Source organism: Procambarus clarkii, chromosome 59 (genome assembly GCF_040958095.1).
Source record: "Procambarus clarkii isolate CNS0578487 chromosome 59, FALCON_Pclarkii_2.0, whole genome shotgun sequence".
Classification (NCBI taxonomy): domain Eukaryota; kingdom Metazoa; phylum Arthropoda; class Malacostraca; order Decapoda; family Cambaridae; genus Procambarus; species Procambarus clarkii.
The window spans coordinates 10,185,553-10,213,062 of NC_091208.1; the positions used below are offsets into that span (position 1 = coordinate 10,185,553).

General features: G+C 47.5%; 1 protein-coding gene across 1 annotated transcript in view; it reads left to right on the top strand.

Moving 5' to 3' along the window:
• Nucleotides 1–365: 365 nt before the first annotated feature.
• The window catches only part of LOC138353670 (glutathione S-transferase kappa 1-like), a 97,719-nt gene continuing 70,574 nt past the window's right edge, over nt 366–27,510 (top strand). Inside the window, exon 1 of the mRNA XM_069306860.1 lies at nt 366–521. Coding sequence (XP_069162961.1) covers nt 504–521 — 18 coding nt within the window. The 5' untranslated portion in view covers nt 366–503. The remainder of the gene's footprint in view (nt 522–27,510) is intronic.

The following is a 27,510-nucleotide window of genomic DNA, read 5'->3' on the forward strand; positions in this document are numbered from 1 at the left end:
GGAGGCACGCTTTGTCATGTAGACTTAAATTAAGTTTGCAACACTTTCCTCATTCTTTGCCTGCTAAAAGTAATTTGTTTTTGTCTTGTTGCTGTTTGGCAGATTTTCTGGTTATTCATAAAATGTGTATTTAATGTCATTCATTTTGATGTACTGTACAGTGCACATAATTCAATGATAGTTAAATTATAATGGTAACTATTAGTATTCCTGTATTATTTTTATCATGTAAATGCACAATGTACTTAATATTTTGTTGATTGTAAATGGTCAAACATTTATCAATACAATTTTAAATTTTAATATGAACAACTGATTTACTTTATATTTTGGTTAAGTTTGTTCCTAAAATAAGACATTCGATGAGATGAAATTTCCTAATTAATTTTCAGAATGCCCATGAGTTGATATTGGTGAAAGGATCACTTGTTCCCAGCCGCTTTTTGACAGCCATTGACCTCCTCTTCCCAGACTATTTGGAAGCTGCTAGTCGTGCCCTGTGGATGGAAGTCTGGAACAAGGTAAGATAAATATTAATTAACTTTAGCAGATGTGACAGACCAGTGCAATGTAAGGTAACTGATCTTGATGTATACACTATACTAAGTTTAATGATATAAAATATTCAAAGTTACATCAATACAAATGCAATATTGTACTGCCAGATAGTTGTCTGTGTGCTTGACACTGCTTTCAAAATGAAATATGGAGTAATAGGTGTGATAAGACATTTTGAGTTACAGGATCCAATATTAATTTACAGAATTAGGTTCACTGAACTACTGTACTCATAATAAGAAATTACAATTCACAGTTGGCATATCCATATACCCTCTCACTTCCACAAACACTTAAAACACTTTAGTACTGAGACAGCACAAAAAGTTTCATCCTAAAAATAATATTGTTCCCTGAAATTTTTTATAAAATAATAACTTAAAAAAAAAGGAAATTGTTCTCACTATTACTATAACTATTAAACCTCTTACGAATTTCAAGCCTTTTCTGGGAAGAAGCTCCTTGTAGCTTCCTCAATCTACTGCTTGATGAAGTTCTGGGAGTTCTTCTTTTCCCCAAGCCCGGCCCAAGGCCAGGCTTGACTTCTGAGAGTTTGGTCCACTAGGCTATTGCTTGGAGCGGCTCGCAGGCCCACATATGCATTACAACCAGGTTGGTCCGGCACTCCTTGGAGAAAATGATCTAGTTTTCTCTTGAAGATGTCCACGGTTGTTTAGGCAATATTTCTTATGGGAAATATTGCTGGGAGGATGTTGAACAACTGCGGGCCTCTGATGTTTGTACAGTTCTCTCTGATTGTGCCTATGGCACCCCTGCTCTTCACTGGTTCTATTCTGCATTTTCTTCCATATCGTTCACTCCAGTACGTTGTTATTTTACTGTGTAGATTTGGGACCTGGTCCACCAGTATTTTCCATGTGTATATTATTTGATATCTCTCCTGTCTCCTTTCTAGTGAGTACGTTTGGAAAGCTTTGAGACGATCCCAATAATTTAGGTGCTTTATCGCATCTTATGTGTTATCTTGAGGTTATCTCGAGTTGATTTCGGGGCTTTAGTGTCCCCGCGGCCCGGTCCTTGACCAGGCCTCCACCCTCAGGAAGCAGCCCGTGACAGCTGACTAACTCCCAGGTACCTATTTACGACTAGGTAACAGGGGCATAGGGTGAAAGAAACTCTGCCCATCGGTTTTCACCGACGCCCGGGATCGAACCCTGGACCACAGGATCATGTGTCCAGTGTGCTGTCCGCTCGGCCGGCCGGTCCCTGTGTGCCATATATGTTCTCTGTATTCCCCTCTATTTCAGCAATTTCTCCTGCTCTGAAGGGGAAAATGAGTACTGAGCAGTACTCAAGATGAGACAGCACAAAACAGTATGGTGGGTGGAGAATGGTGGCAAGTCAGGTGAGGTGAGGGAGGGAGGGAGGGAGTGGCAGCCAGTGGCGGGCTGCCACTGCCTGTCAATGCCACTGCCACTCAGCATACCAACTTAGTGGCTCGTTATGGTGAACACAAATGTCGATACTTATATATAGCGTCTGTATATAGTGAATAAAAGCAAAAACAGTATTGTGGGAGGAGAATGTGGGTGAGTCAGGTGACTTGAGGGAGGGAGGAAGTAGCAACCAGTGGCGGGCTGCCACTGGCACTGCCACTCAGCATGCCAACTTAGTGGTTCGTTATGGTGAACACGAATGTAGATACATATATATAACGTCTGTATATAGTGAATAAAAGTAAAAACAGTACGTGGGAGGAGAATGTGGGGTGAGTCAGATGACTTGAGGGAGGGCGTGAGTGGCTGGCGGGTACACGGCGGTCACTCCTCGTTACTTTTTGACTCATAATAGCAACTTAGTGGTTTGTTATGGTGAACAAAACATGCAGATACTTATATATAACCTGTGAATATAGTGTAATAACCGACAAAGTATTTGTTCACTGATGAACAAATTTGAATCAACAATATGCACACCATATTTTTGAGTACAGCGATGATTCACTCATTTTATTATATAAATATATCAAACTACACACTATTGAATAATATTACAGCAAAAAAACTATGAAAAATCAATCAGAGACATTGTAATAATTAGGTAATTATCTCTTTGTGGCAACTCCGGACTGACAGCTGGCGATCAACAGACCGCCTGGGACGCACGCTGAGTCAGCGCCTGTTTTTTGCCAGACTTCCCCGCCCTATAGCGGGCAATATATGCCACTTACGATTTTCTTTTTTCCCCCGCGACCAGTGAACACAGATTAACAGGTTAGGAAGAAAAAATATATTTTTTTTTTCAAAATTACATGCGCCTGTGGGAACAAAGGATATTATACCCCTAGCATGTTAAGGCTTAAGGGCGGAGGGCTTGGACGATGGCTCAACCCCGGTGCCTCTGTTGCAGGTTCCCAGGGCTGTGGGGGATGCTTGCTGGCAGTTCTGGGGCGGTTTGCTCCTGCCTGGGTTTTCTGCTTTTGGGCGAAGTTTTTCGCCTATCCAGTCTGCTTGCTTCCCACTTTTGCTGGCGTGTTTTTGTATCTGTTGCGTCGGTCACAGCCCTCTGTTGTGGTGGCCATTTTCTTCTACCGGTTTCCCGGTGTGGCCACCAGGGCGGCGTTGCGGTTTGTTTACGTGCGCCTGGGTGTGCGAGCGAGCGTCTTGGGTGAGTTTTTCACCTTTTTCAGGGGTTTTTATTCTTCTGTTGTCGTTTCTTTGCTTTTCTGGTGTTTTCTTCCCGTTTCCTGTTCCTCTGGGAACGTTTGAGTGTTGATTTTACACCGGGTTTTCCATTTTTGTCTGTTTTGGGTCTGGGCCCTAGGGTTTGGGCTCAGTGTCCCTGTCTGTTATGCTTGCTCCCACACCTTGTCCCTCGGTTTTTAGTCTGTTTTGACCGTTTCCCTGGGGTTCTGTCTGATGGGCTGTGCTTTGCCTTTCTGTGGTGTATCTCTGCTGGCAAATGTGGTGGTTTGGGCTCCCCCTGGTTCGATTCTGGGTTTCTTTGGGTTCTTTGATTTTGTTCCGGAGGTTTCTTCCTCTTGGGCCCCCTTTGTGGGTTCAGGGGGCTTTGTTGCCTCGTGTGTGACCCGGTTCTGCCTTCTGGGGTTCCGGGGTCTTCCTGGCTTGCAGACTGATCTTTTTGAGTCTTGGAACATGTTATGGTTGTGCTGGGACTTTGGGGTTTTGTTGTCGAGGTGGGCCTTTTGATGCAGTTTTGTGCCTTCTTTGCCTGGCCGGTGTGGTGCTCTCTGCCCACTGGTCGGTGGCTTGTAACTTTTTTTTTTCACGTATGTGTGTGTGTGTACACATGTGCATGTACATGTGTACACTGTGTGTGTGTGCACATGTGTATGTGCATACGCACGTGTGTACTCACCTAGTTGTACTCACCTAGTTGTGCTTGCGGGGGTTGAGCTCTGGCTCTTTGGTCCCGCCTCTCAACCGTCAATCAACAGGTGTACAGGTTCCTGAGCCTACTGGGCTCTATCATATCTACACTTGAAACTGTGTATGGAGTCAGCCTCCACCACATTGCTTCCTAATGCATTCCATTTGTCAACCACTCTGACACTAAAAAAGTTCTTTCTAATATCTCTGTGGCTCATTTGGGCACTCAGTTTCCACCTGTGTCCCCTAGTGTGTGTGTGCCCCTCGTGTTGAATAGCCTGTCTTTATCAACCCTGTCGATTCCCTTGAGAATCTTGAATGTGGTGATCATGTCCCCCCTAACTCTTCTGTCTTCCAACGAAGTGAGGTTCAATTCCCGTAGTCTTTCCTCGTAGCTCATACCTCTCAGCTCGGGTACTAGTCTGGTGGCAAACCTTTGAACCTTTTCCAGTTTAGTCTTATGCTTGACTAGATATGGACTCCATGCTGGAGCCGCATACTCCAGGATTGGTCTGACATATGTGGTATATAATGTTCTGAAAGATTCCTTACACAAGTTTCTAAAGGCCGTTCTTATGTTAGCCAACCTGGCATATGCTGCTGATGTTATCCTCTTGATATGAGCTTCAGGGGACAGGTCTGGCATGATATCAACCCCCAGGTCTTTCTCTCTCTCTGACTCTTGAAGTATTTCATCTCCCAAGTGATACCTTGTATCTGGTCTCCTGCTTCCTACCCCTATCTTCATTACATTACATTTGCTTGGGTTAAACTCTAACATCCATTTGTTCAACCATTCCTGCAGCTTGTCCAGGTCTTCTTGAAGCCTCAAGCTGTCCTCCTCTGTCTTAATCCTTCTCATAATTTTGGCGTCGTCAGCAAACATTGAGAGGAATGAGTCTATACCCTCTGGGAGATCATTTACGTATATCATAAACAGGATAGGTCCAAGCACAGAGCCCTGTGGGACTCCACTGGTGACTTCACGCCATTCTGAGGTCTCACCCCTCACTATAACTCTCTGCTTCCTATTGCTTAGGTACTCCCTTATCCACTGGAGTGCCCTACCAGTTACTCCTGCCTGTTTCTCCAGCTTATGCATCAACCTTTTATGGGGTACTGTGTCAAAGGCTTTCCGACAGTCCAAAAAAATGCAGTCCATCCATCCTTCTCTTTCTTGCTTAATCTTTGTCACCTGATCATAGAATTCTATCAAGCCTGTAAGGCAAGATTTACCCTCCCTGAACCCATGTTGATGGGTTGTCACGAATTCTCTTCTCTCCAGATAACCTCATCTCCAGATGTCTGTAACATACCCTGTGTATATACCTAATATATATGTATATATGTGTATGTGTGTATGTATAATTTTTCTTTCGGAAGGGGCTCTGTTCCTTTCTCTGTTGATGGGGCGCTGAGGAGCAGCTTGCTCTGCTGACTCTCGCATGGTCCCGCAGTTAGTGAGTGCTTTTGGTTGTCTTCCGGCCTCTGATGGCGGTGGTGGACGGCTTCTGCCCCTATGGGGGGTTCAGGGCTGGGGGGGTGGGCTTCTTCCCCTGCGCTTCGTCATCTCATCTTGGTGGATGCATTGGATGTGGTCGATCCACCCCATCTTTCTGGGGTTCCCATCTGCTCTATGCAGACATGGGCCTGTCGAATCTGCGGTTCTTTTGGACTTCTTCAATCTGCGCCCTGGATTCTATGCCCTCATCGGAGGACTGTTGTCTCCTGTCCGGCTTCCACCATCCGGGTGCCTGGATGGTGGTCCTGGACCTCCAGGTCAATTCTTGGCACGTTCCTCTTTAGTTTTCCGGGACTGGCACAGTTGGTGGTGGGGCTTCAGGCTTACCGTTTTTGTTGCCTTCCCTATTTTGTAATTGGCACTTGGTGTATATACGCATCTTTACCGGACCTTGGTGCCCTGTCTGAGTCTGCTTGGGATTCAGTGTCTGGCCTACCTCGACGACTGGCTGGTGTGGGCTCCCAGTCGGTCCGCTTGTCTGCTTGCCAGGGGTGTGGTTCTTTCCAGATCATCGGGTTTGGTTTCCTGGTGATCTGGAGGCCATTCCATATGTTTCCATCCTGGGTTCGGACCTAGCTGGGTCTTGTTTAGGGCTCTTGGGCCACTCCTTGTCTTTCCCTCCAGAAGTGTTGCTGTGGCTGTGGTCCCTCCTTCGGCTGTTCATGAGGGGGGTCCCGGGTTGCTCGGCGGTTGCTCAAGCAGTTGTGCGGGAGTCTGAACTTTGACGTGCTGGTCTGCTCGCGGGGTCAGGTTTGGCTTCGGCGTCTGTTTGGTTCCTTCGGAGACTCCCCTTCCGCCTCTCTTGCAATCGTTCCTCCGGGGATCTTATGTTGGTGCTGCGTCACCAGCTTCCTCTTTGGGGTTTTCGGGGTTCCATGCCTTGGCACCTCCCCGAGCCTTCGCGCGATGTGTTCATGGACGGGTCGTCTCTCAGCTGGGGCTTTGTGACCAGTGCTCACCAGGTCGGCCGGGGATGGTAGGATCTGTCCATCTGTCGGGCTAACAGCATGGTTCGGGAGTTCGTGGCTGTCTGGTTTGCGCTTCAGAGGGTTTGGGTCACTCGGTGCTCTACCATTCAGCTCCATTCGGACTGTTCTCTGGCGGTTCATTGCCGGAACCATAGGGTTTCTCTTAGGTGTTTGACCTTTGGGGTTGGTCCCTTAGTGGCTCGTTTGCTGGATTCTCGGGGTTTGGCTAACCGTGAGGTTCATGTCCGGGGTGTGTCCTGCATCCTGGCGGACAGCTGTCTCGGTTCATTCCTCTGTTCGCGGATTGGCCCGTCATCGCCGACTCGTTTCGTTGGCTCTGTCGGACGTATGGACTCCTGGTCATAAACGTCTTCGAGTCGGTGTGGTCTAGGCGTTGCCCATTCTATGTGGCGCCCTTACCCGCCTGCGAGGCATTCACAGTGGATGCCTTTCTGCAGGACAGGTCGAGGTGGGGGGGTACCTGTTCCTCTTCTCCCGGTCCAGCTGTTGCTTCGGGTTCTGGCTCGGCTGGAGCCCATTCCCACGAGAGTAGTCTTTATGGTCCCTTGGTGGCCGGCCCAGTTTTATTTTCAGACGCTGCTTGATGGTGTCTGAACCCTGGGGTGTTTTCCCACGGCTCCGCCTCTTTCGGCAGGTCGAACCGGTCCTGTACGTGACTGATTCGGCCTTCTCTTCGGCTCTGCGCGTCTGGTATTTTGACGCGGGTTTCACCATCTGTCACACTTGCGAGCTTCATCTCGGCGACAGTATGACGTTTCTGGTGTTTCTATGCACTTTTTCTTGCTCTTCGTAGGTTGTCTTGTCTTTCGCATCGAGTTGTCTTGTCCTTTCTTGGGTTTTCAGGACTGCAGGTTTTGATGTTTCTTACTGTCACCTCGTTTTGTACGACACTGGCGGAGCCGCTCCGGCTTGCGTTCGGGGTGGATGTCACATCTGCCCCGTTTCGTATGCTTTCTCGTGTTTTGTTTCTCCTCCAGCCTGCTTATGCATTGCCTGAGCCGACCTTGTCCTTGATCAGGGTGCCTTCTTATCCTCTCAGTTTATGGTAGCCCCTTCGGTTGAGGTTTCTGCTCATTGGTACTAGTGGTAGGTTTGTATGTTTGCAGCCTTTCTCCATCCTTCTGGCGACGGTCGAGACAGCTGCTTTCCGGAGGGGTTCTTGGGTTATTGATGCTTGATTGGTTTGGCTGGGGGTGCATCCTGTGTTGTCCGGTTGCACTTTTTGCCGTTACCTGCGTACCATGTCTGGGGATTCGCTTTGGGTTGATCCGTTTCCCCTCGTTCCCTGTTTCAGGGCTTGGGTCTCCCAAGTCATCCGCAGAGTTTTTAAGTCTTCCAGCCTGCGGTCTGTCCTTGCGCCCATGCTGTTCGGACATTGGCAGCTTTTGCTGCTGTGTTGGTGACGTCTAGGGCTCATTTCGGGTGCAGGGATTTGAGGGTCACACAGGTTCTTGGCCACCCATTCTTTGTGTGCGTCTGCTCCTGTGCGTTCTTGTTGCCTTGGGTCGCAGGTTGCAGCCTATTGTCTCGGCTTCGCGTTGCAGAGTTTGTGGCGGCCGCCTCCCGGGTTAGCCCTTTCTTTTCCTTTCTTTCTTTCTGTGAATACTTGATGTATTCACAGACGGGTCATCTCTCGGGTGAGGTCTGTCCTTCTGTTCGGCTCAGCACGGTTCGGGAGTTTGTGGCTGTCTGGTTCTCTCTTCAGAGAGTTTGGCTCACTCGCGGCTCTACCCTCCGGCTCCATTTGGACTGGTCTCTGGTGGATCATTGCCGGAACCACAAGGGTTCTCTTTGATTCTTGCTCCTTTCGGGTTGGTCCCTTCAATTGGCTTGTCTACTGGATTCTCGGGGTTTGGCTTTCCATGCGGTTCATGTCTGGGGAGTGTCCAACATCCTGGCGGACGGACTGTCTCGGTTCGTTCCTCTGTTCATGGATTGGCCGGTCGTATGTGGCGCATTTCCCTGCCTGCAAGACATTCGCGGTGGATGCCTTTCAGCAGGACTGGTCGAGGTGGAGTCACCTGTACCTCTTCCCACGGTCCGGCTGTTGCTTCAGGTTCTGGCTTGGTTGGAGTCCTTCCCAAGGAGAATAGTCCTCGTGGCCCCTTGATGGACAGCCCAGCTTTCTTTTCAGACGCTGCTTGATCAGTGTCCGAACCAGGGCATTTTCCCCCGCCTCTGTCTCTTTCGGCTTTTTGGACCGGTCTGGTTCGGCCTTCTCCTCGGCTCTTCACGTCTGGTATTTTGACTTGGGTTTCACTATCTCTGTGGTGATCGGGTGGCTTTGTTGATGGTGTCCCACCTGCGATCTTCGTCTCGGCGACAGTATGAAGTTTCCTGCCGTTTATTTTCTCCATTTTCTTGCTCTTTGTAGGTTGTCTTCTCTTTTGCATCGGGTTGTCTTGTCCTTTCTTGGTTTTCAAGATCATTTTTTTATGCTTCTTACTGTTGCCTTGTATCATGTGGCACTGGCGGAGCCGCTCCAGCTTACGTTCGGGGTGGACATCACATCCGCCCCGTTCCCCCCACTTACTCGTGCTTTGTTTCACCTCCGGCCTGCTCATGTGCCGCCTGAGCCGTCCTGGTCGTTGGTCAGGGTACTCTCTTATCTTTCCTCTCCTCGGTTTGTGGTAGTCCCTTCGGTTCAAAATTGTTTGTCAAAGAATCTGTTTTTGTTTGTGTTGACCTCTGGGAGGTTGGGTCGGGACCTTCTGGCTCTCCTCTGGCACAGGGGTTTCACTGTCTTTTACTGCTCGGTACTTGGCCGCATTTAGAGTCAGCTGGGGTTTCTGTTGGCTTTGTTTGCCTCTGGGTAGGAGGTAGTTTTTGTAACTGGTAAGGGCGCATGGTACTGCACAGCTAGTTATCACAGCTAGTTTCTTTTGTTTTTGTTTTCCTGCCTGGTGTGGGGATGTCTGCCCCTGGTTAGTTGCCTCCTATCTGTACTTGGGGGGTCTTTGAACAGACATATCTGTGTTCTTGGTGGTACCACTGCTAGGCCCCCCATGAGTGGACACGTCCCGGGGAGTTCAGCTTTTAGAAGTTTGCGTGGTAGTCTTGGGTGCTGGTTCGCAGTTCCCTGCTAACCGCAGGGCGCCAATGACCTGTCGTAGCGTGCCTGACAGCTGGGTGGACAACGCTTCAGATTCGTAGTCCTGAGGTTCCGGGTTCGATCCCCGGTGGAGGCGTTACCTTGGTTACCTTGAGGTTATACCTGGTTGATACCTGGTTGATGGGGTTCTGGGAGTTCTTCTACTCCCCAAGCCCGGCCCGAGGCCAGGCTCGACTTGTGAGAGTTTAGTCCACCAGGCTGTTGCTTGGAGCGGCCCGCAGGCCCACATAACCACCACAGCCCGGTTGGTCCGGCACTCCTTGGAGTAATAAATCTAGTTTCCTCTTGAAAATGTCCACGGTTGTTCCGGCAATATTTCTTATGCTTGCTGGAAGGACGTTGAACAACCGCGGACCTCTGATGTTTATACAGTGTTCTCTGATTGTGCCTATGGCACCTCTGCTCTTCACTGGTTTATTCTACATTTTCTTCCATGTCGTTCACTCCAGTACGTTGTTATTTTACTGTGTAGATTTGGTACTTGGCCCTCCAGTATCTTCCAGGTGTATATTATTTGATATCTCTCTCGTCTTCTTTCTAGTGAGTACATTTGGAGGGCTTTGAGACGATCCCAATAATTTAGGTGCTTTATTGCGTCTATGCGTGCCGTATATGTTCTCTGTATTCCCTCTATTTCAGCAATCTCTCCTGCTCTGAAGGGGGAAGTGAGTACTGAGCAGTACTCAAGACGGGACAACACAAGTGACTTGAAGAGTACAACCATTGTGATGGGATCCCTGGATTTGAAAGTTCTCGTAATCCATCCTATCATTTTTCTAGCTGTCGCAATATTTGCTTGGTTATGCTCCTTAAACGTTAGGTCGTCAGACATTATTATTCCCAAATCCTTTACATGCTGTTTTCCTACTATGGGTACATTTGATTGTGTTTTGTACTCTGTATTATGTTTAAGGTCCTCATTTTTACCGTGCCTGAGTACCTGGAATTTATCACGGTTAAACATCATGTTATTTTCTGATGCCCAGTCGAAAACTTTATTAATATCAGCTTGAAGTTTTTCAATGTCCTCAGCCGAGGTAATTTTCATACTGATTTTTGTGTCATCTGCAAAGGATGATACGAAGCTGTGACTTGTATTTTTGTCTGTATCTGATATGAGAATAAGGAAAAGCAGCGGTGCAAGGACTGTACCCTGAGGTACAGAGCTTTTCACTGCACTTGGACTAGATTTTATATGGTTGACAGTTACTCGCTGAGTCCTGTTTGACAGAAAACTGAGTATCCAGCGTCCTACTTTACCGGTTATTCCCATTAACTTCATTTTGTGTGCTATCACGCCATGGTCACATTTATCGAAAGCCTTTGCGAAGTCCATGTATATCACATCAGCATTCTGTTTCTCTTCTAATGCCTCAGTGACTTTGTCGTAGTGCTCAAGTAGCTGTGAGAGGCACGATCTTCCCGCTCGAAATCCATGTTGGCCTGGGTTGTGAAGGTCATTGGTCTCCATGAAATTGGTGACCTGACTCCTAATCACTCTCTCAAATACTTTTATGATGTGCGATGTTAGTGCAACTGGTCTATAATTTTTTGCCAATGCTTTGCTCTCTCCCTTGTGTAGAGGGGCTATGTCTGCTACTTTAAGTGCATCTGGTATCTCCCCCATGTCCAAGCTCTTCCTCCACACTATACTGAGTGCCTGTGCTACCGGCACTTTGCATTTCTTTATAAATATTGAATTCCATGAGTCTGGACCTGGGGCCGAGTGCATGGGCATGTTTTCAATTTCTTTTTCAAAATTTAGTTTTGGTTACCTTGAGGTGCTTCCGGGTCTTAGTGTCCCCGCGGCCCGGTCGTCGACCAGGCCTCCTGGTTGCTGGACTGATCAACCAGGCTGTTAGACGTGGCTGCTCGCAGCCTGACGTATGAGTGACAGCCTGGTTGATCAGGTATCCTTTGGAGGTGCTTATCCAGCTCTCTCTTGAACACTGTGAGGGGTCGGCCAGTTATGCCCCTTATGTGTAGTGGAAGCGTTATAGGTGAAAGTAGATAAATAGGTGGTGTATAGACAAATATAGGTGGCGTAGACAAATGTCCAAAATGTTTCTTTCACCTTCTAAAAATGTTCATTTGTCTTCCCTGCAGTGCATGGGTGGCTGGAAAAAAAATGTAGTGACATATTTTGGCCGCAATAGGCTGAGGAAGTCTGGCAAAATGTAGGCGTTGATAGAGCAAGCATCAGAGGCAGTCAGCTCTGCCACAGCTGTCAGGCAGAAGGTGCCACAAAGATATTATTACCTAATAATTTCAATGTCTCTGATTTTTCTTATTATTTTTGCAGTATTATGCAATAGTGTGTAGTGTGATAGATTTATATAATAAAAGGGGTGAATCATTGCTATACTCAAAAGTATGGTGTGTATATTAGTGATTCAATTATTATGTTCATAAAACAATAAACAAATAGTTTTGCTGTTATTACTCTATATATACAGGTTTTATATAAGTATCCGCATGTTTTGTTCACCATAAAGAACCACTAAGTTGGTAGGGTGAGTCAAAACACCAGCAAATTGGCTGCCAAACCAAGCCAGCAAACTACACCTCCTTCCCTCTCTCAACACCTTACTCGCCAACATATTCCTCCTCCTACTATACTGTTATTGCATTTATTCACTATATGCAGGCATTATTTATAAGTACCTACATGTTTTGTTCACCATAACTGTACAACAAAGCTGGTATGGTGCCCAAACAGCATAGTGGCCACTCTACACAGCGTGACAAATCATGCAGATGACACCACTTCACTCACAAAAATGGCTCCTCCCAACATACTCCTTTTGTTGTTACACGAATACACACATTATATATAAGTATCTACATTTGTGTTCACCATAGCGAACCACTAAGTTGGTATGGTGGGTGCAGACAACAGGTGGCCACACAGATTTAGCAGACGACACTACCTCCCTCCCTCCCACCCTCAGCATTTCTCCTCCCACACAGTGCTAATTATCACAACAATCCTGCAATTATCACAATCCTGGTCATTTCTGGGGGGAGCCCCGTCGGCTCCCCAGAGCCGATGGGGCATATCTATCCAGGCTGGATGGATATGTATATCTGTCTGGCATCAGTTAATGCATGAAGTTCTTGCCTACCGGGGACCACGAGCCAGAACCTGGCCCCCTCTAGAGAGGTACGAGGAGCAATAGCCTATAGAGACCCCCTGCCTGTTCTTGGGAGACTTCTATGTCTGCCATCGACCGGGCCGGACACCCAGAAAGGTAGACACCTCAAAACAAACCCCTATTCTGGTAAAAGTATTGCGACCGAAAGCCGAACAGGTGTACAGAACTCCCCAAACTAAAATTAGCAAACTAGCATGTCATCATCATGTCGCCGCGCCGCTGTCTGCGCAACCCCCCCCCCCCTCCCCGGGAGGGGGAAAGGGAAGCCCCAGACCCATCCACCGGCGACCCAACCTTAAGTTTTTCGCTGATGGGAGTCTGGTGTGGTCGTGCCTCTGGCTCCAAGTTTTCGTTACAGTTCTGTGCCTTGTGGTGTGGGCTATCCCTTCAGGTGGTGCGTGAGCAGGGAGTGATATTCCACGGTACTCGGGCTGCATGCACCTAGGGTCCCTTTCCCTAGGTGCCCTGTAATTACTGCCCTTGGGGCTTGGGGTCACCTTCCACAAGTCGCCTCGGGATTTACCTCTGCTGTGCCGTTTACTGCTCGGTATTTGTCCGCCCTTGAGGTCAGCTGGGGTTTTTCTTACCCTTGTTTGTCTCTGGGTGTGGGGATAGTTTTTGTCACTGGCAGAAGCGCAGGGTGCTGCACAGCTAGTTTTCACCTATAACAGCGGCCGGCTCTGTTCCGCCTGGGTACATTGTCCTCTTGCGGGGTTTTCCTTTGGTTTTTGGTTTCTGCCTGGTGGGGGGGGGGGGTCTGCTGTTGTCGTACCCCTTCGCTGTTCTTGGGGTATATGTACCTCTACCTTTGTTTTGGTGGTCCTCCCTGCTTGGTCCCCATGAGTGGACACGTCCCGGGGTTCAGCTTTGGGAGTGTGCTTGGTAGACTTGGGCGCCAGTTTGCAGTACCCCTCCTGGGCTTCCCTTAGTGTGTTACCAAGGCTAAGGGCCCTGGGGAAACCCCTCGGGGGCTATGTGGTCCGATGGATGTTACCCCTGAGTCCTCTCTCTCGTCTTGTGAGTTTGAAGGTTGCTCTGTCCCCTTGTCTCAGGGTGACACTCACCGGTTTTGCCTCTGCCATGCTGCCTGTTGGGTCGGTGATTGTTTTGACCCGGAGTCGTGCGATGTGTGTTGTCTGTACGTACTCCAGTTCACCCAAGCCACTGATAATGAGATGCGGGTGCAGGCAGCTATGGCATTGCATGCTAGATTTAGGTTGCTGCAACGCACTCGGTCGGTTGCGGCCCCGGATGCCCCGAGACTGCCCCGTTTTAGTTATAGGGACCCGGACTTGGAGGTGGGAGTCGCTTCGGCTCTGGTTCCGTCCACCCCACCTAGTCCTTTCCCTTCTGTAGTGCATTCAGTTTGCCCCCCCTTACTTCCGACTCCGAAGCGTCTGAGGGTTTCGGAGTCAGGGCAGGGTCTAGTTGGTGTGGAAACTCGGGCGGTCTCGGGGGTGTCCCCTTCTGGGGTTGTGGTGGAGGCATTCGAGCCTGGTCCTTCTTCTGGAGCTTCTGGGTCTGGCCAGTGAGCCCCCTTCGCTCCTGCTTTTTTGGCAGCTCCCGCCTGTTCTTTGGAGGTGGGGGGTTTGGAGGCCGACTCGGCCTTGGGTCCTCAGGGTGAGGTTCCCGGGGTTGGGGGTTTTACTTAGTGTTAATATCTGAGGCTCTGGTAGGGAGGCCACTGTGTTTGTGTCCTCTTTAGCATTTGACCGAGATGATGGACATTTTTAGCCATTCTTATCCTCTTTCTCTTGCTAAAAAATAATCCTGGTCGATTGAGTTGTGGCTGTTTTCATAGCGGTCTCCTTCATGAGGCAAATGCAGTGTTTGCAGCCCTAACGGAAACTCACACAAAGGACTATCATGATGGTGAAATATGGATCTCAGAGTACAATCTTTTTAGATGTGACAAGAAACACCGGCTACAGGGTGGAGTCAGCCTCTACATCAAAGACACACTCATCTGTACTGAGCTGCTAAACACCACAAATGATATGGTGAAAGTGCTGATAATCAAAATAGAGATCCTAAATGTAGTTATTGTCCTTGTATATAAGTCACCAAAGGCAAACCCTCAGTAGTTTAACCCTCAAACCGCTAGGGGCCCAAATGGAATAAACACCCACAGGCGCAACAAAAAAAAAAATCCAAAAAATTCTTTTGTCTTATAGAAGTGATCATTTTTGTTTCCTGATCATGGAAAAAAATAACAAAAAAATGGTAGGTGGCATATTTTAGCTGCAATAGGGTAGGGAAGTCTGGCAAAAAAGGGGCATTGGCAAACCCTTCGCCCGACAAGGTCTACTTTGCCCGAGCTATCAGATGGCAGTTGCCACAAATATATAATTACCTAATTATTTCAATGTGTCTGATTGATTTTTTCTTAGTTTTTTGCAGTAATATTATTCCATACAGTGAATTGTGGTATATTTATATAATAAAATGTGTGAACCATCGCTGTACTCAAAATTATGGTGTGCATATTAGTGATTCAATTATTTTCATAAAACAATAAACAAATAGTTTTGCTGTTGTTACACTATATACACAGGTTATATATAAGTATCTGCATGTTTTGTTCACCATAACGAACTACTAAGTTGGTCTTGTGAGTCAAAAAGCAACGAGGAGTGACCGCCACACACCAGCCTGCCACTCCCTCCCTCAACAACACCTCACTCGCCCTCATTCTCCTCCCACAATGCTGTTTTTGCATTTATTCACTATACACAGACATTATATATACTTATTTACTACTTATTTAAATGTTTTGTTCAATATAACTGTACATTGAAGCTTGTATGGTGAGTAAAGGCACAAAGATGTAGCTATTCACACAGTCAGCTGGTGACGGCCGCCCTCAAGGCCAGACGCACTAATATTTCTCCTCCAACAATATTGTTTGTGGTGTTATTACGCTATATACACACATTATATATAAGTATCTACCTGTTTTATTCACCATACCTGTACAAATAAGCTGGTATGGTGCCCAAAGACCATAGTGGCCATCAGTAAACACCATGACAAGTTGTGCAGACGACGCATCTTCCTCACCAAAATGGCGGCTCCCAACTTACTTCTCTTGTTGTTATCTCACACTATACACACGTTATATATAAATATCTACATTTGTGTTCACCATAGCGAACCACTAAGCTGGTATGGTGAGTGCAGTCAATGAAAGTTGGCCACACACAGTCAGAAGACGACGCCACAACCCTCATTCCCACAGCCTTACTCCTCCCTCCATGAAGCACAGTGCTAAATATCACCACAATCCTGCTATTATCAGAATCCTGGTAAGTTTTATCACAGTCAGGGGTCTTCCATAATGCTATCATCGCTAAATAATAGCAGTATCAAGTATATTATGGCATTTGTAGGTGATGCTGTGGTCACAAGCTGAACAGCAGTGCTGTGAGCTCGTGCTGCATGCGCCAGCCTTGGTGGCTTGCTCAATACTGATGCTCTAACACCCAAGAATGTTGGCCTGGATTTTTTTTCTAGGTGGCATCTGGCAACTATTGGTCGTAGCTGTACTATAGCTGCCCCCTATCCCAGGCGGGTCGTTTAAATTATAGCGCTAGACACAAAAGCATATATAAATGATGTGCGCGGTTTCGGTTTTGTCACTGATATCATATATGTAAGATATGCGCGGTTTAAGGGTTAAAGACCAACTAATGAAAATAGAACACTGCTTGGAAAACCTCACAAATCTAACCCCGAACATCATCCTGCTTAGGGACTTCAACTTACGGCACCTGAAATGGAAGCACCTGGCTAATACAGTAATATCAGAAAGAATACCAGGAAGTAGCCTAAATGAAGAGGCACATGCAAATAACCTGCTACGGATGTGTGACAGGTTTGCTTAAACCAGCAAATAGTAGAGCCAACTAGGAAGGAGAATACGCTGGACCTCATTTTCACCAATAATGATGAATTGATCAGGAACATAATGATTACAAATACCTATTGCTCAGATCACAACTTAATTGAAGTTTTGACATGCTTGGGGAATAGACCTTCAAAATCAGTCCAGATTCCCGGTGGAGGAGATTTTAGCAAATTCAACTTCAATAATAAACAGATAAACTGGGAGCAAATAAACCAAGACTTCACAGAAAAAACTCTGAAAGAACACAGAAAGCTGGGAATATCAGCTAGAAAGTGTAAACCTGAACCAGTGCCTGGAAAAAATAACATCAGTAGTTGCTTTTAATTTAAATACATGGATGGCGATATACTAAAGAAATTGTTCACGACTTTTGTTAGGCCAAAGCTAGAATATGCAGCGGTTGTGTGGTGCCCATATCTTAAGAAGCACATCAACAAACTGGAAAAGGTGCAAAGACATGCTACTAAGTGGCTCCCAGAACTGAAGGGCAAGAGCTACGAAGAGAGGTTAGAGGCATTAAATATGCCAAAACTGGAAGACAGAAGAAAAAGAGGTGATATGATCACTACATACAAAATAATAACAGGAATTGATAAAATCGATAGGGAAGATTTCCTGAGACCTGGAACTTTAAGAACAAGAGGTCATAGATATAAACTAGCTAAACACAGATGCCGAAGAAATATAAGAAAATTCACTTTCGCAAACAGAGTGGTAGACGGTTGGAACAAGTTAGGTGAGAAGGTGGTGGAGGCCAAGACCGTCAGTAGTTTCAAAGCGTTATATGACAAAGAGTGCTGGGAAGACGGGACACCACGAGCGTAGCTCTCATCCTGTAACTACACTTAGGTAATTACTAGAGATATGTTCAAACCGCATACCCCTAAGAAAAAAGAGGAAGAGATGCAGATTGAAACGGGAACGTCGTTCCCTCTATAGGCAAAGAAAACGAATCACGGAACAACTTGAGAGTCGCACCCCATCTCAAGAGCGGCGAAGAAGGTTAGATAGAGAAATAGAAACAATTGAACTCAAGCTACAAGAATCATACAAAACCCAGGAGAGGCAAAGAGAGCAAAAGGCCATCAGTGAAATAGAGAGAAATCCGAAAATATTTTTTCTCCTATGCAAAATCAAGATAAAAAACCACATCTAATATCGGGCCCCTGCGAAAGGGAGATGGAACTTTCACCGATGACAACAAAGAAATGAGCGAGTTACTGAGGAAACAGTACGACTCTGTTTTCAGCGAGCAAATAAATACACTAAAGATTGATAACCCAAATGAATTTTTCATGGATATGATACCAACATCAAATCATATATCAGACGTCACCCTATTCCCACTGGATTTTGAAGAAGCAATAAACAGTATGCCTATGCACTCTGCACCAGGCCCAGATTCTTGGAACTCCATATTCATCAAGAACTGTAAAAAAAACACTCGCAGGCCCTTCACATTTTTTGGGGACAAAGCCTAGATACAGTGGTACCTTGGTTTAAGAGTTTAATCCGTTCCTGGAGGCAGCTCGTAATCCGAAAACTCATAAATTGAAACTATTTTCCCCATAAGAAATAATGAGAAATGAATTAATCTGTTCCTGACTACCCAAAAACTCACTTCAAACTAAATTTTATACCTAATTCATCTAAATGTACACTACAAAACTATGTTCAAGTTATTACTTACCCTTGCTGATGACTGCTGTTGGCATATGGAAGATGGTGAGGAGGGGGAGGAGGAGAGGTGTTACTGTTTGGAAGGGAAGTTCCCTTCCATTATAACATCAGGCTGTGAGGACCTCTCTGGAGTGCATTCTCTGGCACGTTTTGCCTGCATACCACTAGGTCCTGGTTGTGACTCACTGCTCGATTTTCTTGCAACAAATCTGTCCATGGAAGATTTTTTTCTCCCTTCTTCGCAAGATGTATCTGTAGTGAAGCATCACATTGTCATTAAAAAGATTTAGGCAACGGCCTACTACAGCTTTCTCTGGGTGAGTCTTTTCAATAAAAGTTTGCATTTCTTCCCACATCTGACACCACTTCTTAACCCTTAAACTGCACAACACATCATATGATGTGTTGAGTAACTTGCTATAAATTGTGCACACATCGTATGATGTATTGGAGTACTACGCAAGATTTAAACTGCCTGTGGATACACGGGGTTCACCTCACCTTCATCAGGGCTCTTGTGAACAGACACCATTTAAAAAAAAAATCGTGGGCCAAATTCCTGGGTGTGAGGGCTTCAGTAATGAGTGAGCCACCAAGCCTGACGCATGCAGCATGAGCTCACAGCGTCGCCTAAAAATGCCATAATATATATGTTCATGCTATTATTTAGTGATGATAGTATTACAGAAGACCCCCTGACTGTGATAAAAATGATCAGGATTCTGATAATAGCAGGATTGTTGTGATAATTAGTGCTGTAGTGGGAGGAGTAATCTTGGTGGGGAGGGAGGTAGCATTGTCTGCTGACTGTGTGTGACCACCTTTTACTGTCTAGACTCACTATACCAGCTTAGTTGTTCGCTATGGTAAACAAAACATGCAGATACTTATATATAACGTCTGTATATATATAACGTCTGTATGTGAATAAAAACAAAAACAGTATTGTGGGAGGAGAATGGTGGTGACTCAGGTGAGGTGAGGGAGGAAGGAAGTGGCAGCCAGTGGCGGTCTGCCACTGGCTACCACTGCCACTGCCACTCAGCATACCAACTTAGTGGTTCGTTATGGTGAACACGAATGTAGATACTTATATATAACGTGTATATACAGTGTAATAACAGCGAAAGGTGTGTGGGCGAGAAGCCATTTTGGTGATGGTGGGGGGGGGGGGGGTGGCAACATCTGCATGATTTGTCATGTTTGTAGGGGTGGCCACTGTGCTCTTCGAGCACTATACAGGCTTAGTTGAACAGTTATGGTGAACAAAACATGTAGATACTTATATATAATGTGTGTGTATATAGAGTAATAACACCACAAACAGTATTGTTGGGGGTGACATTTTAGTGCATCTGACCTTGAATGTGTGTGAGGGAGGCAGCCGCCAGCTGACTGTGTGTATCGACGTCTCTTAGTGCCTGAACTAACTATATCAGCTTAGTTGTACAGTTATTTATTTATTTATGTATATACAAGAAGGTACATTGGGAATGTGAGGATACATAATATGGTAATTACAATCTTGTAAAGCCACTAGTACGCGCAGCGTTTCGGGCAGGGAACAAAACATGTTGATACTTACATATAATGTCTGTATATAGTGAATAAAAGCAAAAACAGTATTGTGGGAGGAGAATGTGGGCGAGTCAGGTAAGGTGAGGGAAGGATACTGTAATCACGCGATTATCTGGGATTCGAACATCTGGAAAATGCCCTTATATGGCCAAAATCGTGACTGGATAAAGTTATCTCAATATCCGGCCAAAACGGCCATGGGAGCCTGATAAAAAATCAGAGCCGGTTAACCTTGCTGCCGATGTTACACTATCCGGACAGTCAGCTGGATAATTCTAGTCAGCTGGAATTGTCCGGATATGAAAGCCATGGGGCAGGCCGTACCGTATTAATTCCATCGGGCTGTGGCTGTCTGGCTTGAGGAGTGTGGTGGAGGAGGGGGTGGGGTGGGTGGGTGGGAGGTGGTGGGAGGGAAACATCGAGAGGAACCACCTGGGTACAGGAATTACCAGTACCATTAATTTTAGAACAATTCATCATAGCCAAAAACAACTGAAATACTAGTAATTTTGTAATAACAAATATATAAGTTTCCTAAAAACAATGTGCACAGGCTGAGGTTTTCTTAAAAAATATTGGGAGTTTTTTCCTCCTGGCGGCCTACGTAACGTGCTCTAGCTGCCCCAAGTGGACCCCGTCCAACACTGGTCAACCCGTGTGCTCCTGTCCCTCGTGTTATACCACAGTCCTGCGTCATTAGTGAAATATATTTTTAAATAACTTTTTTATTTTCATAGTAACTTTGAACATTTTTGGCCAAGACTATGTCTGGTAGCAGCATCAATCATTCTGGAGGTGTTAAGAGGAAGAAGGAAATTAGCATTTGTCACCCACAGGCACATACCGAAAAAACAAAAAAATATTTTTTTTCTTCTAAACCTGTTAATTTGTGTTCTCTGATCATGGGAAAAATAATAAAAAAAATTGTAAGTGGCATGTATTGCTCGCTATAGGGCGGGGAAGTCTGGCAAAAAACAGGCGCTGACTCAGTGTGCGTCACAGACGGTCTGTTGCTCCCAGCTGTCAGGCAGGAGTGGCCACAAAGAGATAATTACCTAATTATTTTAATGTCTCTGATTGATTTTTCGTAGGTTTTTTGTTGTAATATTATTCATTAGTGTGTAGTGTGATATATTTATATAATTAAATGTGTGAATCATCACTGTACTGAAAAATATGGTGTGCATATTGTTGATTCAATTATTATGTTCATCAAACAGTGAACAAATACTTTGTTGGTTATTACACTATATACACAGGTTATATATAAGTATCTTCATGTTTTGTTCACCATAACGAACCACTAAGTTGGTGTTATGAGTCATAAAGCAACGAGGACATTGGTTAAAGGTTAAAAGGCGTTAACTTCAAGATGTGTGGCATCAATAAAGAAGACGAACACCAACGAGGTAAGTAGAGGTTTCTAGTTGAATATTTATTAATTACAGTATATGTGGCAAGGCAATTCAAATTATGTTGTTTGTAGTATAAAAATAGTTGGAAATGACTAGGAAAATCTATCTGGCTGACTACTCACAGCCAGAGTACGGCTGACGACTGACAGCCGGAAAACTACGAAAATGACTAGGAAAAATCAATCAGAGACTTTGAAATAATTAGGTAATTATCTCTTTGTGGCCACTCCTGCCTGACAGCTGGAGGAGCAACAAACCGCCTGGGACGCACGCTGAGTCAGCGCCTGTTTTCTTGGGGGAGCCCCTACGGCTCCCCGGAGCTATCCATGGCTGATATAGATATCCTAACTATTTTGCATCATTCGATGTGGGTGGAGTTCTAGCCTACCGAGGACCACGAGCCAGAACCTGGCCCCCTCACAGAGGCACGGGGAGCAATGGCCCATAGAATGCACATATGATTTGGAGCATTCTATATCTGCCATCGACCGGGACATGCACTCAGAAAGGTAAGCGCCACAAAACAACCCCCTATTCTGGTTAACAACAAAAATTGACAAACGAGTGGACAGAACTCCCCAAAAGAAAAACGAGCAAACCAGCATGAAGTCACACGAGCCGCGCCACATGTCTGCGCAGCGCCCCCTCCCCGAGAGGGGGAAGGGGGAGCCCCAGACCCCCGAGCCGGCAATCCACACCCCAGTTCCTCGGCTGATGGGATCGTGCATGGTCGTGTGGCTCCAGCTCCTGTCTTATCTCAGTGCTGTGACTTGTTTTCAGTGCTGCTCTTACGGTGTTCGCTCTGCGCGCAGGTCGGGTTCTCGTAAGGGGCAGCGACCCTTTCGCAGTTCGCCCCATTGACGGGGCGATGGGGGGGAGGCTGTCTCTGTTCGCTCACGCTTAGTCTCACGATTTGTGGCCTTTTTGGATCGTTTCTCGCAGCCTGCGGTGGCGTTGGGTGGCTCCGCCTCCTGCAGGGGGTTCGGGGCAGGCTTCCTCTCCTGCGCTCCGTTGGGTTATCTTGGAGTGGGTGCGCTTGGGCGTGGTTGAAACGACTCCGTCCCTCAGGTGGGTTTCCCGCCTGTTTCCAGTTCCGAAATGGGACTGTGCGGACCTGCTGTTCATTCTGGACTTGTCCCGTCTGAACCCTTGGGTTTCTTGCCCCTCGTTTCGGATGACCACTCTGTCCCAGGTCCGGCTTCTGTTGGAGCCAGGCGCTTGGATGGTGTCCCTGGACCTCAATGACGCGTATTGGCACTTCCCTATTCATGTGGGGTTCTGGGACTGGCTCGGTTTTGTTGTGGGGCGTCAGTGCTACAGCTTTCGTTGTCTCCCCTTCGGGTTGAACCTGGCACCTCACGTGTTCACACGCCTTACCCGGGTCATGGTGGCCCGTCTGCGTCTATTAGGTGTTCGGGTGTTGGCTTACCTTGAGGCTACCTTGAGGTGCTTCCGGGGCTTAGTGTCCCCGCGGCCCGGTCGTCGACCAGGCCTCCTGGAGACTTACGAGGCTTACCTCGACGACTGGCTGGTTTGGGCTCCCAGTCGGTCAGCGTGTCTGCTTGCCAGGGATTTGGTGCTTTCCCAGCTCGCCGGGTTCGGGTTCCTGGTGATTTGGCAGAATTCCCATCTGATGCCCTCCCAGGTTCGGTCCTGGCTGGGTCTTGTGTGGGACTCTCGGACCGCTTCCTTGTCTCTTCTTCCGGAGTCTCTCCTTCGGCTGCGGTCTCGCCTGGGTCTGTTTCTGGGGGGGGGGGGCTCCCGGGTCACCCGGCAGTTGCTCGAGGGTTTGTGCGGCAGCCTGAACTTCGCAATGTTGGTCTACCCGCCAAGTCGGGTTTGGCTTCGTCGGCTGTTCTAGTTCCTTCGGGGACGTCCCTTCCGCCTCTCTCGCGATTGCTGGGTTCGACCCCCCGGGGGCTCTGTGTCGGCTGCTGCATCGTCGACTTCCTCAGGGTTCAGTGCCTTGGCGCCTACCCGAGCCCTCGCTCGATGTGTTCACGGACTCGTCGTCTCTAGGCTGGGGTTTTGTGACTAGTGCTCATTAGGCCGGCCAGGGGCGGTGGGGTCCGTCCTTCCATCGGGTCCACAGCACGGTGCGGGAGTTCGCGGCGGTATGGTTTGCGCTTCGGAGGGTTCGGGTCGCCCGCGGATCGACGATCCGGCTCCATTCGGACTGCTTCCCAGTGGTTCATTGTCTGAACCGAGGGGGTTCGATGCAGTCCTTGGCTCTTTGGGGTTGGGTGACTCGTCTGCTGAGTTCTCGGGGTTTGGCTTTCCTGGCGGTTCACGTCCGGGGGGTGTCCAACGTCCTGGCGGACGGCCTGTCCAGGTTCGTTCCCCTGTCCTCGGAATGGACAGTCAATGCCGGCTCCTTCCGTTGGCTCTGCCAGACTTTCGGGCGCCTGGAGGTGGACCTCTTCGCGCCAGTGTGTTCAAGGCGTCTTCCGGTTTACGTGGCGCCCTTCCCCGACTGCGAGGCCGTCGGGATCGACGCCTTTCGGCAGGACTGGTCGAGGTGGGGGTTCCTGTACCTCTTTCCCCCCAGTTCAGCTGCTGCTCCAGGTCATGGCTCGCTTGGAGACTTACCAGGGTCGAGTGGTCCTCTTGGCCCCTTGGTGGCCGGCCCAGCCATGGTTTCAGGCTCTGCTTGCTTGGTGTCCGAACCCGGAGGTTTTTCCGCGGCTCTGCCTCTTTCAGGAGATCGGGCCGGTCCGGTACGTGACCGGTTCGCTGTTCTCCGCGAGTCTTCGCATTTGGTGTTTTTGACTCGTGTTTATCACCATCTTTATGGTGAGCAGGTGGCTTCCTCGTTGGTTTTTCACCTGCGAGTTTCCTCTCGGCGGCAGTATGAAGTTTCCTGGCGGTTCTTTTTGACCCTTCATCGTTGTTCCTCGCTTTTGGTTCGGGTGGTGTTGTCCTTTCTCTCTTGGTTGTTTCAGGACCGTCATCTGATGCCTAATACTGTTGCCTCGTATCGTGTGGCGCTGGCGGGGCCGCTACAGCTTGCTTTCGGTAATGATGTTACTTCTGCGCCGTTTCGCAAGCTGTCTCGGGCGTTGTTTCACCTCCAGCCTGCTCATGCGCCGCCTGAGTCGTCCTGGTCCTTGGACTGAGGGCTCTTCTATCTTTCCATTCCTCGGTTTGTTGTGGCCCCTCTGGTTCAAACTTGCTTTGCTAAGGCCCTTTTTCTGTTGGCATTGGCCTCTGGGGGTCGCGAGGTGGAGCTTCATGCTCTTCTCCGGCGCAGAGGTTTTTGCTCCTTTGGTCGTGGTCTTCGGTTTGTTCGTTTGTAGCCGTCTCCCTCTTTTCTGGTGAAGAATGAGACTGCTGCTTTCCGGAGGGGTCCTTGGGTTGTTGATGCGTGGTTCGTCAGGCCGAGGGTTCACCATGTGTTATGTCCGGTTGCGGCCCTCCGCCGTTATCTGCGCACCACGGCTTCTGTGTCCGGGGACGCACTTTGGGTTGATGCAGTTTCCCTTCTTCCCTGTTCGCGGGTTCGGGTCATTACAGGTCGTCCGCAGGGTTATTAAATCCAGCCAACCTGCGGTCTATCCCCGTGCCCATGACATTCGTAAGTTCGCTGCTCTTGCTGCCGAATTCGGCAATATGTCTTGGGCTGACATTCGGGCACGGGGATTTTGGCGGTCGAACAGGGTCCTGGCTGCACGCTACCTTGTTAACGTTCCTGGGCTCCAGTCGGGCCTGTGTTGCTTTAGGTCGGCGGTTGCAGCCCGTTGTCTCGGCTTCGTCTTGAGGAGTGGAGCACCGACCGCCTCCCAGGTAAGTGCCCTTGGTTTTCTTGGTAGTCTTTGGTGAGGTAGCTCCGGGGAGCTGTAGAGGCTTCCCCCAGAAAACCCGGCTCCCCGGCATCCCTCCCACCCTCCAGTCGGTGGTTTTTCGCTGTTTTTGATATCCAGCCTCAGAACTGGAGTGTGGATCGCCGGCTCGGGGGTCTGGGGCTCCCCCTTCCCCCTCCCGGGGAGGGGGGAGCTGCGCAGACATGCGGCGCGGCTCGTGTGACGTCATGCTGGTTTGTTCGTTTTTCTTTTGGGGAGTTCTGTCCACTCGTTTGTCAATTTTTGTTGTTAACCAGAATAGGGGTTTGTTTTGCGGCGCTTACCTTTCTGGGTGCCTGTCCCGGTCGATGGCTGATATAGAATGCTCTAAATCACATGTGCATTCTATGGGCCATTGCTCCCCGTGCCTCTGTGAGGGGGCCAGGTTCTGGCTCGTGGTCCCCGGTAGGCTAGAACTCCACCCACATCGACTGATGCAAAATGGTTAGGAAATCCATATCAGCCATGGATAGCTCCGGGGAGCCTCCGGGACTCACCCAGAAAATGGTGTTTCATTACATTCAACGCTGGTTTTTTGCCAGACTTCCCCGCCCTATAGTGGGCAATATATGCCACTTTTTATTATTTTTCCCATGATCAGAGAACACAAATTAACAGGATTAGAAGATTTTTTTGTGTGGGGGATACACCTGTGGGTGACAAATGCCCTGAGCAACACAAGGGTTAATGATTGTGGAAGGGACATTCTGTACTGCCTCATCCTGCCTCATCCACTGGAGAAACATCCTCAGCTGGGTCTTCTTGCTGTTCCTTTTGAAGGGCTTGGAGTTCTTCGTTGCGTTCTTCTACCAACTCCTCCACATCATCACTATCCAATTCCAAGCCCATTTGCCAGCTCAGAGTAACAATTTCCTCAACAATACGCACTTCATTTACAGGCTCAAACCCCTCAAAGTCTAGTTCTGTCACACATTCAGGCCACAATTTTCTCCAGCCAGAGATCAGGGTTCTTTGAGTCACTTCTTGCCAGGCTTTGTCAACGAGTTTTATAGCACTACAAATGTTAAAATGGTGTTTCCAGAACTCTTTGAGGGTGAGGTTTGTGGCTTCAGTCATTTCAGAACATTTCCGGAAAAGTGCCCTTTCATAAAGTTTCTTAAAATTTGCTATGATTTTCTGGTCCATAGGCTGAATTAGAGGAGTGGTGTTAGGAGGAAGTAACTTAACTGTGAGAAAATTACTGTATCTGTGCATCAATTCATCTTCCAAGCCTGGAGGATGAGCAGGAGCATTGTCGAGGAGAAGCAGGGCCTTGAGTGGCTAACTTTTCTCCTGCAAATATTTTCCTATAGCAGGGCACATCACTTCATTCACCCACTCCGAAAAAAAATCCTAGTTACCCATGCCTTATTATTAGCCCTTCACATCACATATACTTGGTTTTTCTGCACTTTATACTGTTTGAAAACCCTTGGATTTTCAGAATGATACACAAGCAAGAGTTTAATTTTCAAATCGCTACTCGCATTTGAACACAGCACAAGCGTAAAGCTATCTTTCATAGGCTTGTGTCCGAGCAATGAATTTTCCGCCTTGGTAATGTATGTCCTCTTAGGTAATCTTTCTAGAACAGTCCTGTCTCATCACAATTAAACACTTGTTGCGGTAGGTATCCCTCAGCAAAACTCTTTAAATTCTTCAATAAATCTTTCAGCCGCTGGTTTGTCTGAGTTGGCAGCCTCCTCATGCCTCGCAACACTATGTATACCACTTCTTTTTCTAAATTTTTCAAACCTTTCCCTGCTTACCCTAAAGTCTTTCGTATCTGCACTCGTTCCAGGGGTTTTCTTTACTTGGTCTTCATGCAATACCCTGGCTTTCTCACAGATGATGGCCTCTGAAACACCATTACCCTTTAACTCCTTGTCCTGTATCGAAATTAATAACAACTTTTCCACATCCTCAATTATCTGTGGTCTTTATTTCGTGATTGTTCTTATGCCTTTTGCCATTTTAGCACTCATAATGTCCTTTTTTTTTGTCAAGTATAATGCATATCGTTGACGTGGATTTTTTGTACTGTCTACAAAGTTCAACAACACTTGCACCATTTTCATGCTTCCGAATGATCTCTTGCTTTTCCTCTATTGTCATCCTCACATGCGATTTCTTGGCTAGATCCTTACCACTGGCTTTCTTGGGACCCATTGCGATATATATAACAACACCTTTTATGGTCAAATAGGCAAAAATCCAACAAAACACTGAAAATCCTGGTGAAGAATTCAGGCGGGATAGTCACTGGGCGCAAGGCACTGGTAAACTGAGCGGCAATCGCCGTGCCACCACGCGCTAGGTCGGCCTGTACGCGTATCAACACCCTCTCATTCCAAGGTAACCCTCGTATTCCGATTCAAATTTTCTGAGCAAATCCTGCTCGTATT